This window comes from Prionailurus viverrinus, chromosome C2, assembly GCF_022837055.1.
Source record: "Prionailurus viverrinus isolate Anna chromosome C2, UM_Priviv_1.0, whole genome shotgun sequence".
In the NCBI taxonomy this organism is placed as follows: domain Eukaryota; kingdom Metazoa; phylum Chordata; class Mammalia; order Carnivora; family Felidae; genus Prionailurus; species Prionailurus viverrinus.
In genome coordinates, this window is record NC_062569.1 from 93,056,075 (window position 1) to 93,076,483 (window position 20,409).

At 39.5% G+C, this 20,409-nt stretch overlaps 2 protein-coding genes across 4 annotated transcripts in view; both read left to right on the forward strand.

The window, feature by feature from the left end:
* RABL3 (RAB, member of RAS oncogene family like 3) overlaps nucleotides 1-10,510 on the forward strand; it is a 38,598-nt gene extending 28,088 nt beyond the window's left edge. The window contains exons 6-8 of the mRNA XM_047875652.1: nucleotides 2,170-2,241; nucleotides 5,303-5,341; nucleotides 5,903-10,510. Of these exons, the coding sequence (XP_047731608.1) occupies nucleotides 2,170-2,241; nucleotides 5,303-5,341; nucleotides 5,903-5,968 (177 nt within the window). The 3' untranslated portion in view covers nucleotides 5,969-10,510. The remainder of the gene's footprint in view (nucleotides 1-2,169; nucleotides 2,242-5,302; nucleotides 5,342-5,902) is intronic.
* A 9,029-nt stretch (nucleotides 10,511-19,539) lies between these two features.
* The window catches only part of HGD (homogentisate 1,2-dioxygenase), a 48,082-nt gene continuing 47,212 nt past the window's right edge, over nucleotides 19,540-20,409 (forward strand). For all 3 annotated transcript variants that reach the window (XM_047875822.1, XM_047875821.1, XM_047875820.1), the window contains exon 1: nucleotides 19,540-19,717. In XM_047875822.1, the coding sequence (XP_047731778.1) occupies nucleotides 19,640-19,717 (78 nt within the window). In that variant the 5' untranslated portion in view covers nucleotides 19,540-19,639. The remainder of the gene's footprint in view (nucleotides 19,718-20,409) is intronic.

Below are 20,409 nucleotides of genomic sequence, written 5' to 3' on the forward strand. Positions count from 1 at the left end.
ATTGTGTCTAGGACAGATTTTCTCTGTTGTGTGTTTACTTCAAAGTGATTATATTGAAGCATCTTCCCTAGTTTCCTTCCCTTCCTTTCTCAAGTTTTGACAAGCTATTTTAAAGCTATTCATCTTTGGTATTTGCCCCCAGCCGTGGTCAATGGCAGATGGCTCTTTCAACTCTAAAATTGGCATCCTAAAATCATAGGGTGTCTCTAGCCTGGTCAATGTAAAACCGTGAGCCTTAGAATTAAGCTTTGTTTGCTGTTTGATTTAGTTTTTGTATTTAGCACTATAGCTGTATCTTGAATCATCTCTGAAGTCTTTTGACATTGTGATGACTATGTAATCAATATCCATTTTGGAAAACATGTCTAACATAAGTCTACCTAAGGTTTGTGTCTCATATGCCCCAACTGCTGTATAAATGTGTTTATACATGGGGCGCCTGGGTGGTGCAGTCGGTTAAGCGTCCGACTTCAGCCAGGTCACGATCTCGCGGTCCGTGGGTTCGAGCCCCGCGTCAGGCTCTGGGCTGATGGCTCAGAGCCTGGAGCCTGTTTCCAATTCTGTGCCTCCCTCTCTCTCTGCCCCTCCCCCGTTCATGCTCTGTCTCTCTCTGTCCCACAAATAATTAAACGTTGAAAAAAAATTAAAAAAATAAAATAAAATAAATAAATGTGTTTATACATTTTTTCAAGTACAACAGTTTCCACGATGGTGTTTCAGTCTCTTTACCCCATACATGGAATTAACGTTCATTATGTTAGGTGCTTTTGTGCCTGAAAATTCAATCTGATAGCATTTTATTAGAATGAAGAGAGAACTAATATTTCAGTATCTGCTATGTATGTGCCAGACATGCATTATCTTATATAACTTTCACGAAAATCCTGTGGGGTAAGTATTGTTATGTTATCTTCATTTCACAAATTAGTAAGCTCAAGTTGAAAGGCTTAGTAACCTAACCAATGCTACGCAGTCTAGAAATGTTGGGACAGATATTCAGATTCAGAACTTTCTGGCTAATTTACTGGTTTTTCTAGTACTCTATGATTTTTGAAAAGCTTGTTATAGTCTCTTTTTTGGTGTGGTTTTGGAAAATGCATTATAGTTTCCAGCCAAAATGAAAAATGTGAGTCTTGAAGTGTTATATATGAGTGAAAGAGGTGATTATTACACAGTTTACTACAAAGGAATCATGTGGGTTTAGAGATTACATACAAAACAATAAATGCAACAGTAATTGCAGTAATTGCCCAAGGGACATAGACCATCTACAACTGAAAGACAAATGCCATCTTTGTAAAGGAGCCTGTCTGATACCCTTATAGTTTGGCCTTAGGTGGCATTTGAGGTAAAAATCAAAGTGCTCTATCTCTTGAGGTGGCAAGTTAATGATGACAAGCAAAGGCAGCTTGACAGTGGAATTCCAGGAAAAGAATAATAACCCTTTTGAGATCTTTACTGATTATTGTAATTTACTAGTTATTTCATTGTAATGTTCCAAATTGTTTTGTCTCTTCTGGGCCCCATTTTTTTTCCTATTTTTCAAAATCCTGTTAAATAGTAATAGATTGTTACTTAATAATAAACCTACTGGTTTTTTTTATTATCAAAAAATATATTTATTGTTTATTATTATCTTTATGGCTTACCAAGAGATGTAGTACTTTGCATTCAATGAGTGAGAAATCCCTGGCAACTGTTTTGTTTGTTCTTTGCTCCTCTAACTCCTGTTTTCATGATTCTCGCTTTGTGTACGAACTATATACTACTTGATTAGATGATGCTGTTGAGTAACTCATACTAAAAAATGAAGTGTTAAGTTTTTATTGGCTCTATTTCTGCTTTTAGGGTAAATGTAGGTAGGTCACATGATTAGTGTCTTGGTTTTCTTATTAGTAAGATTAGCAGTCCTCTTTTCCTTTATGAATTATTTGATGGTGAATACATTGGTTCAGTGTGCTCTATCATAGCATAAATGACAAAAAGCGCCCTTATCTTCCTTTAGCACTTTCCTCTTAGCTTTGTGCATTGTAATTTGAAAATTGCTTGAATATTTCATGAGAGTGTTATGCCTAACATTTTACTATAGAAAAGTGCAACAGGAACAGTAGTGACTAACAAGGAGCTGATGTTTCCTGACATATGTGGATCTTATGTTTTATCTTCTAGGATTGCACAAATCCACGGTACCTAGCTGCAGGTTCTTCCAATGCTGTCAAGCTCAGTAGGTTTTTTGATAAGGTAATAGCTTCAATTAAGTTATTTTTAAACTTAATTTATATATTATGAGAGTTTAAAGTTTTTGGAGAATGCTTTGCCCTTTTATTCCTTCATCCTGAACTTCATAGCCTGAACATTTGTGTTGATCTCTCTTATCTGTTGGTATAATTGCTCAAGGCCTGCTGACGTATTTATTTTATCACTAGTGTTCTCTAAGCAAAGGATGAAAGCTACTGGATTTAAATGAGTTATTTTGAAAGAAACCTAATTTCCCTCCTTAAAACAAATTACATTTTCCTGTTTTCCAGCTCTTCTTGTATTTATTCACATCCCCTCAGCCCCCACAAAAGGCACTGAACCCAGGAGATTCTGCCTAAAGCCCTGCGTTCTTTTTGCTCTCCCAGCTGTTGTTATTCTCCACATAAATGTTATTATTACTTTTAAGGTTATGTCATCTTCTTGATTCCGTAATTTTCCCTATCAGAAACCTTTGCATTCAAGTATTGACTCTTGCTAGCATCATCTTATTGTCCTGAACTGGAATGAAAATGTAGAATGACTCAGCATACTGGTAATTTAGAGCACTGTTTGTCCTTCCTTCGCAAGGCCATGGGGCTCCATTGCACATAGTATTGACCAAGTTTAAGTTGTTTGCCTCATGTTGACATTGCGTAGTAAAGTAAAAGAATGTATTTCTGTATGTATTATTGAAAAAGATTGATTCGTGTATTACATTTCCTTTTAAGAGGACAAGAAAAACATTTCCCTCCTCATAGCTCTTCTTTGTGAATCATTTTTCTTTTATCTATTTAGGGATCTAATATTTGGCCCTTTTGTCCATTATGTCATAACAAGATAAGCCCCACACCCCTACCTGTTTAATACGAGAACTGTTTGCTTCATTGCAGAACTTCCCAGCTGGAGTGTGGCAAATATGGTACAAGTGTGCCGAGATAGTGATGCCCTCAGTTGAAGCAGCCAGAGCCCCCCAGGCTAACTGATCGGCAGCCTCTTTCATTTAACTCAGTGTGCTGTACAAATATTAGCATTTTCTAAATGTGCCATAACATGAAGAATGTTGGGAAGCAGTGCAAGGAACTGGATTTTCCCTCCACATGATTTTCAAGCTTCAAACATAAGAACTTCCATTTAGTTTAGATCCATGGCCTCCATCAGATACACTATTCTGCCCCGAGAGAAACAACTTACAGATCTTTGTCTGACACAGAAAGATCCCACGATATATTGCTTAATTTGTTAATAATTTATTAATTTGAAAATTGATGAAGGGGATAGAAAGGTACAAACTTTCAGCTGAAAATTGAGTAAGTCACAGGATGAAGAATGCAGGATAGAAAATACAGTCAATAATATTGTAATATGGTGACAGATGGTAACTACACTTATTGTAGTGAGCATTTTGTAATGTAATAATTGTTGAATCACTATGTTATATACCTGAAATGGCTATAGTATGTCAACCATACATCAATAAAAAATAAAAAATGTTTTAAACTCTAGAGAAACAATGGGTTATAGACTAGTGTGACCTGAGTTGTCAGGCAAGACTTTATTTTAAGAAAATCAGAGGGAACTTGGTTCATTTTAAGAAGAGAACAATATTTGGTAAGAGAAAGACACTGCAAGTTGAGAGTAGGGAATTAGGAGCAAAAGCAAAAAGTAGCATCATTCTTCATTACCACAGTGAAAGGTATATGGATCATGAAGTTGGCCAGACCTCCAGACTAACATGGTTGCCTCAAAACACGGGACCTGGCAACTAAATTTTGCCCAGTTTTCTACCATATCTTCCAGAATTTAGTATAAAGATTTATCTTCCAAGAGGGAATCTAGCCCTTCTCCTGACTCCCTTTAGTAGTAATTCTTCCCCACTCTAGAATGATAGGGTTTTCCTGACCTGCTGTGGAGGAGTCTGCCTCTTCTTGGTTTTTGTGGGATCCAGTATTTTGATATATGTGCTAATCATAAGCCAGGTTTTCTACCTCTGTGGCCAGTGAATGCAACCTTACACTGGGTCTCTTGTGGCTAAAAGTAACCCATACTCTCAAAGGTAGAAAGAATCCAGATGATTTGGTTGTCAAGCCAGTGAGATCAAGGTGGCACAGCCCTGGAAGGAGACGCCATGCTCTTATTCAGGGGAATTCTTAGCTTCATAATTCTGCATTCCAGTGTTTTAGAGAGTTAATCTGCATCTAATCTGTATTCTTATCCAATTGGCTTTTCTTAATCACAACAGCTCTGTGTAAAGAAAATCATACCGCCTTCACAAACAGTGCAGTTTCTCAAGTGTTAGAACAGAATTCATTATTTTTTAAAATTATTTTCTATCATCTGAAAACATGGTACTCTTAAATTATATTAGGGCATGTATTTTTGAGAGTTTTTTTTTTTCAATAGTAGTGATGGATTTGTACAGATACATCCACTGCATTACCGCATTTCTCCTGCTGACCAAATACAGTTCTGAAACTACTGAATTAAGGATGCAGATTAAGTCCATAGAAAGAAGCTAATTGAATGCCTTTGATGTTGTGTCATCTGTCTCCATTGAAGACCTACCAAATTTATCACTGCGTTTACTCAAGGGATGTGGCAGTTCACTACATTACACAGACTTGGCTGATTATAGTCAAGTTCACTACATTACACAGACTTGGCTATAAGGAATACCTGTACTATTGTAGTAGTAAAAGTGTTCTGCTTTTATCTTATGGGTTCTGTTTTGTATCTTTGAGCTAACTGCTAGGAAACTTTGAGCCAGATTTGCTTCCCTACACTGGGAACTGCATGGGTTATTATCCCATTCTCTTAATGATTTAGCCATTTTTGTGTATTCATTTAATTTTTAATCTATTATTAATGCCTTTGGGAATAAGGCAAGCTTTTATGGAAATATGCCCACAATCCTGATCTTACTAGCATGAGATTTAACTTATTGTACTAGATGTCCATAACTATTGAAAAAACTCTTCATTTGGGTATATGCCTTTTCGTCCCATTAGTGGTAACCACAGTGAACCACTTTTGCTAAGCCCTTAAAATCTTTATTTGTTTCTCACAGGTCATAGAGAAGAGATACTTTCTAAGGGAAGGTAATCAGGTCTGTATCTATTCTTGACAAAGTGGGCTCTTAAATTTGAAGAGAGGTGATTTCCAAATTTATTTTCAGAAGTGGCTTAAAAAAGGGTGAGGCGGGGGGCGGGGATCTTTTGTAGGCAAAAGCATTTTCTTCTGTCCTGCTAAATACAAAAGCAAAAATATCAGATTAAGGGAAAATAAGGTTCTAAGAAACAAAAAGAATGCAGGGATAAGGTTATATTATAAAATCATAGGAGAAAATCATTTGCTTAAGACTCCAGAGGGTACATATCCCAGACCTATCACAATGTAGACAATTCATGTAAAAGTCCAGTAGGCGGATGTTATGAGATTCACCTTCATCTTCCCTGATTTAGATGACACTATCACCAATTTGTTGGCAAATGTTTTCCATTTTGGGAACATTTATTTTATTATTTGAGTAAAACCTCAGAGAGATGATTCTGTAAGGGACAACAGGGTGACATAAAGAAACAGAAAATAAAGGGAAAAATTTATAAGGCTATTAGCACTTGAACTCTGCTTGCTTGAGACTTAACGTGATTATCTTTCTTGCCAACAGATTCCAGGCTTTCCTGATCGAAAAAGGTTTGGGGGAGGAACGTTAAAGAGCCTTCATTATGACTGAATTACACCCATCCTGGAAGAGTGAGCAAGCGGTGGCAGTTCTGCACAGCTTTCTTCTTGCTGTGTTGATTATTATTTCAGCCTTTTAACAGAATCATCCTAAAATGCCACCCTTCAGCCTCACCCTTTAATGGAAGGCTGAAAGGAAGTGACAGCGTGGGAGGTCCAAACTTTGTCCCCATTCTGTTCCTCACCTTTCTGTCCCTGTTTATAGATTATGTAAAAGCCTTGTGGAAATATGAGATGTTGTCAAAATGATGCAGTAAATGAGCAGTGACAGAGTGCTACAGAAAAAATTTACTCTTCCCAGAATTGGAAGGTTTTTTATAGGTCTGTAACTTTCCCACACTCCTTGCTGAAGGCTTAATTAAGTACTTCAAAAATGTATCTCTGTTGTTTTACCTTCTTGAGGGGAAAGGTTATGTTAACCAGCCCTGGGTTGTCCACCCCAAACAATCTCTGTCATTTTCAAAGAAGCAAAATGGTGTTATTTAATTGTTTCCACTCTCATCACACACAAGGATGCCTAATAATAGCAGCCTTTGTCTCCCTCTCCTCTCCTTTGCAAATGGTTCAGTGGCTAGAAGAGGCAGACTAATAGCTGGAGTTAAATATAAATAGATTAATAATACATAGAGAACACCAGTACCAGCAAAGGAGAATTCTCCGAGAAATTGACAGCTCACTAAATCCTTCACTCTGGGTTACAGATGTCTGCACTGTCTTATTGTTTTCTATTTGGAAATAGGCAGGGTGAAATCTAAGACCTGTTCAAGGGCAGTAAGAGAGATTTACAGCCTCTACTGTTTTTATTTTTTTAAAGGAAAAGTCAACTCCTGAAATGTCTCTTAACTGTAGTCGGTAAACTAAGACTGTTATTTTCTGTGTCAACAATGTATTTATGGAGAGAAGTAAAAATAAGTTCTACAGCAACACATTTACATGAATTATGGACTAGGATTCTTAGATTTCATAATCCAACATTTTGTGAGGGTGGTGGTGTATGTGTGCGTATGCATAATTGTTCATCGTTCCTTTTTTTACCCATCTTTTTTGCTTGTTTAATTCTCTCTGGCCCGGTTCTTCTTTAATATATAGACCTGGTTTCCAAAAACTGCAATTTGCTGCCTTATTCAGCACCACCTTTTTACCCATAACCGCTCTCTGGCTCCGAGGCAGGTCTTTGCAGTCCCGATTTTGCTCCATATTAGAAAAAAATAGTAAGTATACACTTTCAGCTCCTCATTTTAAAACTAGGCAAAAAACACTAAGTTCACTTTCTATTCCATTTTAATTAAATTTCAGAAGTACTTTGGAAATCAAGGTATGCTACCAGAAGATCTTAAAATAAGAAGGTTAGCCAGTGCTTTTAGAAAGGCAGTTGTAGAAATTTGGGGAAGGATTTTTAAAGCACTTTTGATCAGCTAGCATATTCTCCAGTCTGTCTTCATATCCTGAGCCATAAAGCCGAGGCCTGATTTCTTTTTTGACACAAAGTAGAGCTATGCAAATCAGGATCTGTACGTGGAGTATGGCACAAGCGAGTTGTGACAGAGGCTGCACAAATGCATGCACAAAGACCCAACTAAAGCTCTTTGTAAACAATAAATTAAAAAAAAATTATACATACATTCTGAAAAAATAAAAGAATAATACAACGACACAGAAGCGAAAATACATATAACCCTTCCCTTCTCTCCCCTTTCTTCCTCTTTCTTTCCCTTAATTAAAAAACCTCTCTCAATTTCTTTATTTTCTCCCTTGCTAAAAAATAAAAATAACCCATCACTGATGCCTTTCAGGGTCAGCCTTGAAAACTTAGCAGTACCCCTCAACTCCATTTCTTCTTGCTTGTGAGGCTTGACTGAATTATAGTTTTCTGAGAAAAAATAATTTTTAATAATCTAAGGTAAATTTGTTGCAAAGTATTAGTAGCAGCAAAACAAGGCTGTTTGCCAAGATGAATGTTATTAGCCAAAGTTCTTGAAAATGAATGTTTTGAAGAATAATTTTTGCTGGGATTTCCTGAGATCTGCTCATCAAAATTGCTTTTGGATAATCAACAGATGTAAATACCAAAATACTTCCTAAAGAGTATTAATTAAATCTTTAATTTTCTTGATGGAACAGGTAATTAGCAATAGAGGTTCTTTTGGGGTTTTTTTTCCTGTTGTGATTTAGATGTCTGACCAATGTTGTTATTTATCATGGAGGCAACCAGACGTGAAGGCATACAGTCATTCATCTGTCGCTCAGGTGGCAGGGCCCTTCGTTGAAATCCAGCCCAAGATTTGGGTTGACCTCTCCACTTCTGTGTTCTGAAAAGAATTGCTGCTCCCAAAGGGGTTGATCCGTATCACTTTATCTTAGGTTCTCAGAAGTCCCTAAACTTGAGGCATCCATAACATAATCCGTGACAGTGCCTTGACACTGCTATTTTTCTGTCCATTCTGAAAATGGACTGTGTGGAACTGATGTGCTGGGCCATCAGACGGAGTTGAAGAGCTCCTCACTGCTGCTATGACCAGAGCTTTCGAGTGTCCATTTCAATAGTATATGCCATAGCACCCAACCTAGGGAGGACCTTGTGTGGGTTTTTAATAAATGTTGTTCAATTGAAATTTTTAAAGCACAGGTAGCATCTATTTTAAGAAGTTTGAAGGTCTAACAGGATGTCTGCATTGATTTAATATCTGTTAAAATTCAGAGGAGGATACTGTTTGCGGGGAAGGAGGAGAAGGAAATAAAAAATCCATTCCTCTGTAGTCCCCAGACTGAGTGAAATCACTATGGTAGGAGAGGAAAGGTTCCAGGCAATCTAGCCCTAGGAGAACCGTGAGCCTCAAATATTCCACAGTATGTTTGCCTGATGCAAAATTGGAGCTGAAGCCTACCAGGGCTGCTCCATAGAGTAGGAAGGGGGTCCGACTTCCAGTTACTATTAGTACCTCCATTTAAGGACTTAAAGCAGTGGCTTTCGGACTCAAATGTGCATAAAAATCCTCTGAAGTACTTAAAAATGCAGATTCTGGGATTTTATCAGCCCCCCTCTCCTTGCCCAATTCTATGTATATAGGATAGAGCCAGGATTTTGTATTTTTAACAGACAAACCAGGTGATTCTGCAGTGAGTGGCCTGGGATCCACACTCTGAGAAAGATAATAAACTCCTATCATAGAGAATATGCGGAATGTACTTAATGGCACCATTATATAGTTCATCAAAGTTCATCTTGGGCTTCCTTAAATGATTTCGCCTTCATGAGCTGAGCCACTCTTCCCTCTCAAGGTGATACATACCATAGCAATCATGACATGATTGTCCCATTCTCTATTGGCAAAACAGGAGATGTTGTTTTTAATGTACTACTGTCATTTTTACTACCACCGTGTTCTGCATTCCAGGTGTATTTATTTCTAATAAGATGCCTTGCCATCTCATACACGGTCCCTCACTTGTACCACATTTGTTTTCTCAGCTGGCTAATCACTAAGCCTTACCAAGGTCATCAGTAAGTATTGGTGAAGGATGAAACCCCTGCATTCCCACAAAGACATAAAATCTTGCTCAGTACCAGCAAGTACATTTATCAATTCCATCTTTTTTTTTTTGGAGACCCTCTAACTGTAACTTCTCTAACTCCATCCTGGGGTGATTGCTCTCCAGACCTGTCACACTCCTTCACATTACCCTGTAACACTACCCCAGCTCCCAGGATGAAATGTTTGCCACTTTCTCGGTGTGGATCTGTGGTCTTCCAACTGGGATGGGTACACATGTCCCCTCCAAGAGGTGCATGGACACAGATAGTTTTAGGGGAATCATTTTCCAGGTCATCCATCTCCATTATGTATGTTAAAATTGTTCTTCTTGTGAATGCAGCTCAGTGCTAGTTCTTACTTCCCACCTGTGCTTTCTTTCTCAATTGTCCTTTTCCCACAGTGGAAAAGGAATATCTTGCTTATGTAGGAATGTGGTATATTGGCCCAGGGTGTAAATGTCTTAGGATGCCAATAAAAGGACAATTCTAAATATTAGTTTTATTTAAGGACTTTGTTCCACTCACACAATTATTTAAAAAAAAAAAATGCAGACCTCTCAAGGAAGCGGTTCCTGAGTTCCTGAGAACACAGCAAAGAGAGTTTTGGTAAGAAATAACCAAGGCTATGGCACATTTCTTCATGGCAAGTCTTCTTGCTTGGTCTATCAAAATATCAAAATAACATTTTTGTGAAAAATAATTATACAGGCAAAGGAATATAAAATTAACATTTATTTTCTCAACCCTTTCTAAGTAAAATGAGTTAGAAAAGGCACATCTAAGTGAAAAGGTAACATTTAATTAAAGTCATTGATTCCAATAGCTGGGTAACCAAGCCTTTTCCAATCAGATTCCCAATTATTTGCTTGCAAAAAAATTAAAGGAGAACCTGAGTTGTTGATAGGTGACTAAAAATGATGTTTATGATAGATTGCTATGTGATTTTTGATATTTGATTCAGAAGGAGAAGTGAGGTAATAAAATTCCTTCCATTCATATCTACTTATCTATGTGAATGAATTTTCTTAACATGTCTTAAAACCAAAAAGTAAGATTAAATGATGTTGAATCATGTCTTATTCTGGAAATAAGAACTATAAATGAGAATTACTAATTCGTGGATATACGAACTAATGGGGGAGGCATCCACTTATTAAAAGAAGCATTTCTGGAAGGACTTTACCTTTTATATTTAATATTTATCAAAATATCCAGTATGTATGGATTACTGTCCTAGAGAAGAATCTTTCCAGTTTCCTATCTGGAGAGTGAAACGTTTCCTGATAGCATTCTCAGGAAGTGCAGTGGAAGAAGGAGGCTGGAGGTTTCATCACTTACCTACACGTGGTTTTGGTCCTACTCCACAATCTGGTGGTGTGAATCTGGAACTCCTCTGACTTTTCTTCTGAAGCTTCTGCAGAGGGTAAACCTAATTTCTACTAGAATCTGGGAGAAGCAGATACCTGCTGTCTCCACTTCCTCGTCCTTTTCAAATTCTCCCCCTCACGCATTCCCTATATTGTTTCACCGAATCTATCCTCCTCTGCTGGTTTTTAGCATCTTTGTTCTTGTTGCTCACAACTTTGACAGCGTGACTCTGTTCTGATCCAGTGTGTGTTTGCCTTGTCCCTACACAAACTTCTCCCTCCATTGGGTGTCTTTTTGACACCTGCCCAGATGGCCTCCCTCAATCCCTGCTTCAGATGTCTGCCAAACTTTCCCTTCCCGGTCTTCCCTCACTAGACCCCTCCACTCTGCCCTAAACACAGCTCTTTGAATGCACTGCCCTTCCACTTTTCTGTGTTTGCACACACTCTTTCCTCTGCTCAATGCCCTATCCAGCTCATCCTGTGAAGCTTGGCTCAGTTATCGCCTTCTTTGAGAAGCCTTCCCTGCCCTCCTGCTCAGGACTAGGTGCCCTTCAATCCCTCCTGTAGCACCCTGGGCTCATCTCTGTCACAGCAGATACAGTTCTCTGTTGTAATAGCCTTCTGCAGTATGCTGCACTAGTAGAGAACAGGACTGAGTTAGTCATCTTTGTATCCCCTACATCTCACACAGTCTGGCACATAGCAGGTCCTCAATAATTGTAAGATAAAGAAATGAGTGTGTGATTACATTAATTAAAGTGGAAAACCATCAGACCTCAAATCAGAGCTGTTGCTGAGTTTTATTTATTCTCCTATCCCTTGTGTGTATAAAGCACAGTGCCTGGCACATAGTTACACAAAGCAAATACTTGTTTTATGGAATCATGTTTATAAAAACAAAAAAGAAATACAGTTAAGTCAGGAGAAATCCATAAAGTTTGGTGATAGGTTATTCAATTTCAAATATTTTCAAGCTCCTGAAAGTAATTTTCATCCAGTCAAGGATCTGTGACCACTTTCTTACTCTTTCAGAAATCTCCTACACCCTAGGAAAGAGTTTAAACGCTTCTTGAATTTGCCTTCAAAGCTGATTCAATGGAAAGCACATAGGAAGCCTATGGAAAAATAAAGCAGTAAAGCTTTTCCCTTGTCTTTTATTGACTCCCATTCATTTTTTTCCCTCTAACCACCAAAGACTCACTTCCAGGATAGATAGATTGAAGACTCAAAGTACTCATAAACACAGATGTAAGAAATATTTTTTCTGGAATTCATTTTTGATTTTGAGTCTGCATACTGCAGGAGTAACAAAAACTTAGCCTCAGTAAAACCAAGGCCTCCCCCAACACATACCACTTCCTCCAGGGTTTGTATATAAATTCCAGGGAAGCAAGCTTACGTAATACCACAGTGTCATCTGTCTATGCTGACATATGCTGAGATGTCCTATAACTGTCTGGAACTCAGGCATCAATCCACACAGGTTGGTTTGCTACCAACCTGTCATTTTTTTTCTGGCCCTCTCTGTGCTAACACCTCATACACAGGCAAATCATCTGCTGCTTCTGCAGTATGTTGGAGCCTGGGGACCTCTGGCAGTAACTTAGACCCATTTAATATAGAGCAGAGGGTCTAAGCTGATGGCCCATGACCTTTTCAAATCTGCGTGTATGTTTTTTATATCAGTGTATCAGTTATCTCACCAAACCACCCCATTAAATACCATAAAATACACCATTCCATTTGCCCACAATTCTGTGAGTCAGCAATTTGGACTAGGTCTTGCTGGGGGTTCTTCTGCCATTTTCACCTGGGATCATTCATGTGTCTCCAGTTATATGACAGCCAGACTGCATCACTCAACATGTCCGGCAGTTGGTGCTGGACTAACTTCTCTCTTCATGTGGTTTCTCATTCTCAAGATTGGCCCAGCTTCTCTGCATGGTAATTTCAAGTAGTAAGAAATGGACAAATCCTAAGGCACAAGCACTATTCACGCCCCTGCTTGTGTTGTGCTTGCTATTAACCAAAGTAAGATTCAAGGAGGTAAGAAAAAGACTACATCTCTTTATGTGAAGAGCAGCAAAGTCCAACATTACAAAAGAGCATGCATACAAGGATGGGAGAAAATTATGGACATTTTTGCAATCTACCACAATGGTTTTATCTAGTCATTCATTCATTCATTCATTCGCGTGTTTGTTCTAGTTTCCAGTGTTTAAAAATTGGAGCTTCATTTAGAAGTCTTATCTTGAAATACCACCTAGCCTACATTTCCTGCCTGGTCTGTTGCACTTAAGTTTGTGATGATAAAGCCTAGTTTACAAGACTGTTCTTGTGAAATTAAATGAGATAATTTCTATGGAAAAACCAGGCATGAACAGGCACTCGATATATAGTTTCTTTCTTCCTGAGTACAATTAGCCACAAAGTGGATATCTAACCATGGCTAAGGAGAAAAGCCAAGATGAAGGGCAAGGGAGTCATGGAAAAGGTGGCTGGAAAGTAATTTCTTGGTCCGCTTTTAGAAGGATAAAGGTATTAGAAAACAAGATTTTTAAAGAATTTATTTTTAAAAACCACTAAATATATTTAAGAAATGAAAGGAACAATAGCAAACATCTCCGTTTGCTTTAAGTGAAGCACTTCAGACTCTGGACAGTTCACGCAGCTCATCCCTTGGAGGCATCTCTGGACAGCTGTCCAGACTCAGTCCCTGTTTCACGCAGCTGTGTGTAAACACCTGTGCCAGAGCACAATTCATTTTGTCACTGCCCAGCAGAGAATGAATACCCTGCCCTGTTGCTTCCAGGCCTGAGTCAGGACTGAGAGAAGCCTCTGCCGCACACAGCATGCCTTAACTACCACGGTTCCTTTCCCAGAGAGCTTTCCATTCTCTGTCTTCAGTAATAAGCCTCCTTCTTTTCACTGGGACACATAATTGGCTAATCTTTACCTCGGCTGGAGAGGAGATAGGCTCTGCAAACTCTTCCAGAAACAGCCTAGATTTAGTGAAAACCAAAGACAATTGTGTAAGCAGTTTGAAAACAAGCATGCTGGACTTTCTCCCTAGTTGATCAGTTAGGCAATTTTTGTGGCTAGTTTGAGCCGCCTGCTAACCAGTGAGCACGGTGAAGTGGTGAGAATAACATTCAGAGGGTGGATTGGAGGAGAAACAGAAGCATTTTAGCTTCATACCCTCTCTGGGCCTGTGTTTCCTGAAGTCATCACACCTGCAGCAGAGGGAAAATGGCCGAGTTGAAGGTAAGAGACTATCTGCCAAGTTTGCTGTGGCTTCTTCAGCCAGAATTTATGGAAGCTTCTGAGAACCCCAGAGTGTCAGAGTCAGGAAGGACCTAGAAAGGCCATGTTCTAAACCCCTGTGTTCAGAGGTTTTGCCATGGTGTCCACAGGCATGGCTGGAGCTGGGGGTGTTGATGGAAAGGTGGTAAAGAAAAGAGATGAAGCCTTCATTGTCCATCTTTTGCCTTTGTTCATTTCAAATATTGTCTTGGGAATCTGTAGACATCATAAGGGCTCCCCGCCCCACCCCCCACCCCCAAACCACCATGGGCAGACATATATCTCACTGCCTGCTTCCCAGCCCCTACTCCCTGATATCTTCCTGTTGCTACAGCTTCCTGGACTGCCTCCAGCCAACCAATTAGATCTGCTGTATCTATTCAGTTATTTTGAGGATCCACAATTGGCCCTTGGCCAATAGAAGCCCTAGCAATTCCTCTAGGAAGTAATTCCTTTTTATTATTTAATGTGCAATTGAAAAATATGTGTGGGTTATGTGCTATTAATGAATTAACTCATATTGTAATCCTCAAAATAGATCTGAGATGTAGGCGCTCTTGTTTCTATTTAACCAAAAAGGAAAAGAAAGTTTGGAGAGATTAAGTGACTTGCCCAAGGTCACTGCTTATAGGTGACAGAGACTAGATCAGAACCTGGTTTGTCAGAATCCAAATCCCAAGTTCCAAAAGGATATTTAGTGACATCTACTGGACCGTGTGCCTTAAGTCCAGGGAAGGGGACTGTTTTCCCAGTGTCTAAAACCACACCTAGTGTCCAGCCTGGGCTATATCAGTGCCCAACACATGCATGTGGAACTGAGGAGAACTTTCCAGAACTTGACTCAAGTCAGGTGAGCCACACTCCGGGCTTCTTTCAGGAATGCAGAATTTGAACACTTTCCTAATACCCTTCAACTGATGCTGAGTTTGAAGAATCAAACATCGCCCAGTTGATAGGGATCCTGAAAACACACAACACTGAAGTAAACGTTTGTTTCTTTACCTTCATGTGTGACCAAGAGTCAGAAATGCTGAGAAAGAACTCTCTTTCATTCACCAAATATTATGTGTTAGTACTGATGCCACAGGTTGATACTGTAAAGGAACCGAGTCTGGGCTAGGTGGGGTCAAGAGAAACTTCTTGAAGAAGGCTGTTCCTCAGCTGAGTCATAAGAGAGAAGTAGAAATTGGCTAAATGAAAAGAGGTGGGGGGCAGAGAAAAAACAAGTGTAAAGGCACGGCATACACAGACAGCCCAGCATATTCTGGGAGCCAAGAGAGTTTCAGCTAAATTTGAGCTGCTGCAGGGACAGCCAAGTTGACATACCCAGGAGGCAGTGGGATGTATGGATCTGGACCTCAGGGGAGGGGGTAGGACCAGGTTAATAGATACAGGAGGTCATCCTATCAATGGTGGCAGCTGAAGTTCTGGGAAAGGGAGAGTGCATAAGAATTTTGTTTCCTGATGAAAATCCTATGGGAGAGTTCAGCAGGGGCTGGAAACATCCTTACCATTTATAAATAAATTATATCTAAAATCCTATCCTGCTGAAATTTTTAGCAACTTATTATGCACAGCACCAGCAGACCAATGTAAATTGCATGCTGGTCTTTGTTCTCAATTTCAAAGGCTTTCTTCCCTGCCTGCTGTCTAATCTGCACGAGCAAAGGTTAGCTCTAGAGATCAGGAATCCAAACACAGAAAACCAGATTGCATCATTCTAATCAATAAACATTACATAAGTTAAAAAATATACTTCTCAGCTTTTATGTCTTCATTTTAACGGATATATCAACACAAAGCCTAAAAGAAATCACATTTATGTAAAAGCAGCACAACTGGGGGAAGAAAATTCAAAAGAGAAAATAATAAGGTTAAATTTCAAACAGACTATTCCACATTCTTAAGTCCCTTCACTTCTACAAGTCTTGATTTCCTCATTTCTAAAATGAAGAGCTGTTCAATATCCGGATTTTGGGCCCCACTACCATATATTTTCATTCACTAGGTCTGGGTGTGTGTTTGATAAATTTCTGGAGGTGATTCTAATGATTAGCCAGAGATGGGTCCCACTAATATTGCGATTGTATTTGTTTCCTGTTTCTGTTGTAACAAATTACCACAAATTTAGTGGCTTAAAACCACACATATTTATTCTCCTACAGTTATGGAAGTCAGAACTGTGAAATCAGTTTCCCAGGGCTAAACTCAAGCTTCCCCAAGCTGCCTGCATTCCGTGATTGAGTCTCCATCTTCAAAGCATATCACTCCAGCCTCTGCCTGTCACTGCACTGCCTTTTCCTCTTCTGTAGCTGTATATCCCTCCACCTCCCTGTACTAAGGCACTTGTGATTACATTTGGGGCACACCCAAATCATCCAGGATAATCACTCATCTCAAGATTCGTACTTCACTCACATCCTCAAAGTCTCTTTGAGTGTAGGAAGTTCCCAGGGATTCAGACATGGATATCATTGAAGGTCATTATTCAGCTCTACCACAATAACCTGCAAGTTCCCAACAATCTCTGTTCTCTGTTCCCAGCACAGTTCATTAGAAATACTGGACTCTTGCCACAGGAACAAGGTAGCTATCGTTCCATCTCCACCCTGACTTCTCTCTCCTTCCTTTATGCTCAGTGAAAGGCAGTGAGGTGCACCATCTGCCCGTCCCATCAGGGCATTATCCAGAATCAGAGTTGGGAGAAAGCACCTCATAAGCCTACTCTGACACAGAGTACGTCCCAAGGACCAGACGAGGATTAAAAAGCGGTATGGTAGGCAGCTGCCAGACAACTGAAGTTATACGGAGCTCGCTAATTTGTTCTTTTGTTTAGAAAGGATTCATATCATTCTCTTGGAGAAAAGTGAGATTATTTTTTTATGGTGGATCATTATTCAGAAATCTGGACTGAAGAAAACATACAAACTCACTTGCTTAACGTTAGATTTTCTTTTCTTCTTGCATAAGGAATATTTGTACATAGTCACTGAACCAGCTGGAGTTGCACACTTGGATTTTCGCAGCTGATATAAGCAGAGTTCAGATTCTGCCCTTGATCTCAGCAGCTTGGGAAAGCACCTGCTGAATACTGCTTCCTAAAGTCAGATACCTTCGGCAGTAAGGGACATGGCATTTGAAAGCTCTAATAAACTCATCTGTAAATTCTTCTCTCCGAGGATTAGGAAAACCGACTGACTGGAGAGTGAGTCAGCATTTTCCGCCTCCTCTTCAGCCAATGCACCACAGCTAAGATGCAGAAACAGGCTCAGAACTCACACCTCTCTCAGAGCTGGGTGGCTCCCTTCCAAACCACCAGCTGTTCTTTCTACTTTCTTTTCTATTTTTTAAAGCAGTCAGAAGCAAATGCTTCAGAACTACATATACTAAGTCTCTTTTCCCTTGTGCCAAAAATACATAGAACCCTGGACTCTGTTCTGAGACCAGCAGTTGCAAAGAATGGGGAAGGTTAATAAGTAAACCCGCCCATGACTGGAGAAGGTTCAGCTGTATGCCACAACACTTAAGACTCCCCGGCCTCTCTTGCAGAGAGAAACAATGTGGCAGTTGAACAAAGAAAGTAAGGGCACTGTCATGCTCAATGGCTTGCTTCAGTCACAGATTGGTCTAAAATTCCATTCCACAGAATTGAAGATAATTTGGGGTCATTACCATTTCTCAGCAACTCCAATTCATTCCTGTTGACAGTGAGCGTGAGGCCCATTCTGAGAGAAAAAAATTGTACTCAGTGGAGAGTCGCAATGCTCTACCATTTCCCCAAAGAAATCAGTCCAAACTGCATGTCGCTGCAGTTAACCTATCTGTGTATAATATAACTCAGTGTTTTTAGTGCTGATAGATTTTCCAAAGTACAAAAAAAAAAAAAAATGTTTCTGGAGGCAAAAAGAATAATTTCACTTCCATTGCTTTCTAGGTCATAACATTTCACATTTGATATTCCTTCCAAATATAGCAGTTATTGGCCTGATCGTTGCTCACACATCCAGGCATATTGCATTCAGCTCATCCGTCTCCATGCTGCTGAGAACTCTGGAGGGCTCACCCTCCACCCACTAGCATCCTTCTTATATCTTTTAAAGACATGTGCTCAGATGGTGGCATTTCACTCAGAGAGCAAGGCTGCACTTTCATTATCCAGAGCTAAAATTAAGTCCGTTTATTAGGAACAACTATGGGCAGAAAATAGCCATTTTTAAATATTTGAGTTAGAGAAAAGGGGGTTCTAACCCCACCTACAGCAGCATACATACACTCAGAATAGGCTTTAGGTGAAAGGCTAAATCAAACAATAGGTATCTATTGAGTACCCTCTGGTAAATCAGGCACAGGGCACATCCAGGCGAACAAGACTGCTACAGATTTCTTGGGGCTTACCAACTTGCAGAGAAGCCAGACAGTGAACAAGAGCTCACAGGTATGCTAAGTGCTGTAAGAATAAATTTCAGGGGCTCCCATACTTTACTTTGTTGAGAAAGTCTTTAACTTTTTTCCCCTCTAGGTATAAAGGAAACGGCAATCAAATAAGACTCCATTGTACCACTGTGGACAGACTCTGGTCTGGCATTTGTGAAAGCCACCCATATCTCCAGATTTTGTTTCCATGTAGCCACAAAAATACAAATATGTACACAAGTGTTCCATAGATGAATCAGAAAATATAGGCTTCTGCCTCTCAACAAGGCTAGTTTGGAGATCTTTCCCTCAAGTGTTCTGCTGTAAACTGGATCCACATGCCTATTTTTAGTTGCTTGTTTCAGAGCATGGAGGGGAATGGAGCGCCACACACAGGGAGGTTGCAGTCTAGGCCCAGCAAGATCCTACTAATCTGGAGTTGAGGTGATGCCTAGTTATCTCCTTTCTCCAGAACTCCCTGGCGGAAAGATAATTAAAGAACCTGTTCTTGGGGTGGAATAATTAAGAACAAACCCACAAATCAACTAAGTATAGCTAAGGGTGGAAAGTCTATGCAATATTCAGGAGTCTTCTCCCAATTAATTGGTGGTCTTTTTTTTAATTAAAAAAAAATTTTTAATGTTTATTTTATTTTTGACAGAGAGACAGAGAGACAGAGCATGAGTGGGGGGAGGGGCAGAGAGAGAGGGACACACAGAATCTGAAATAGGCTCCAGGCTCTGAGCTGTCAGCACAGAGCCTGACGCGGAGCTCAAACTCACAGACCTTGAGACCATGACCTGAGCCAAAGTCGGACGCTTAGCCAACTGAGCCACCCAGAAGCCCCTAATTGGTGGTCTTTAAAATTCACACAGAGCATATTTTCTTTCCTAGATGGTCCACATGCCAAGACATAGCAAACATATTACATATGGAACATCATACACAAACACATGTCCTTATAGAAATTCTTACCTTCATTAGACTATCAATGTTGTGAAATGCTCTTTAAATACTTTAATGACAGCCTTCATATCTTTGTCATATGCAGTACATTTCTGGATTCGGGAATGAATGTGCCTCAGAGGACCCTCGCTGCCCAGGTGCTCTGCCAGAAGGACAGGTATGGATGAATAGAATATCAGCTTAGAGAGCTCTGATTTGTAGGAATGAATAACCAGCCCTCAGGCCAAAGTGCATCTACTCACCATTGTTCCTGGGAACTGTCTAGGAGTTTCACAACTCATTAAGATACTTGGGATACACAACAATGCCAATACAAAGATTAAAGTGGGATGGTGGTTACCTATGGCAAAGCACGCAATCTGAAATAGCAAGACTAACTGTAAGACTTTCAGGAGGATCCCCTAGGCTCAAGGTTAAGAGGACTTCCTTATAGTTCTCTTAAATGGCATGAGTTATGACAATGATGAGAAAATAATCAGTCCTAAAAATGGATCCACAAAGATGTTTACACTAGTGTTGGTTACAATAACAAAAGTATGGCATACAAAATATTTTCAAAAATTTTAAAGAATATTTTATGGCATGAAAAAATTGCTCATGATATAGTGTTTCTTCCACCAAAAAAAATTTTGTGATCATTATAGGACTAAACACATCATCCATCATTGGATCCTTATTTTGGAGGATAAGAATGGAAGGAAATGTACCAGTGTGACAACATTGGGTTATTTCTGGATGGTGAGATCATGGGTTACATTTTATAAATGTTCTGTATTACACATGTATTGCTTTTCTAAACACGAGGAAAGTCACCTAAACAGTTGTTACAAAAAGTATATATATGGGTTG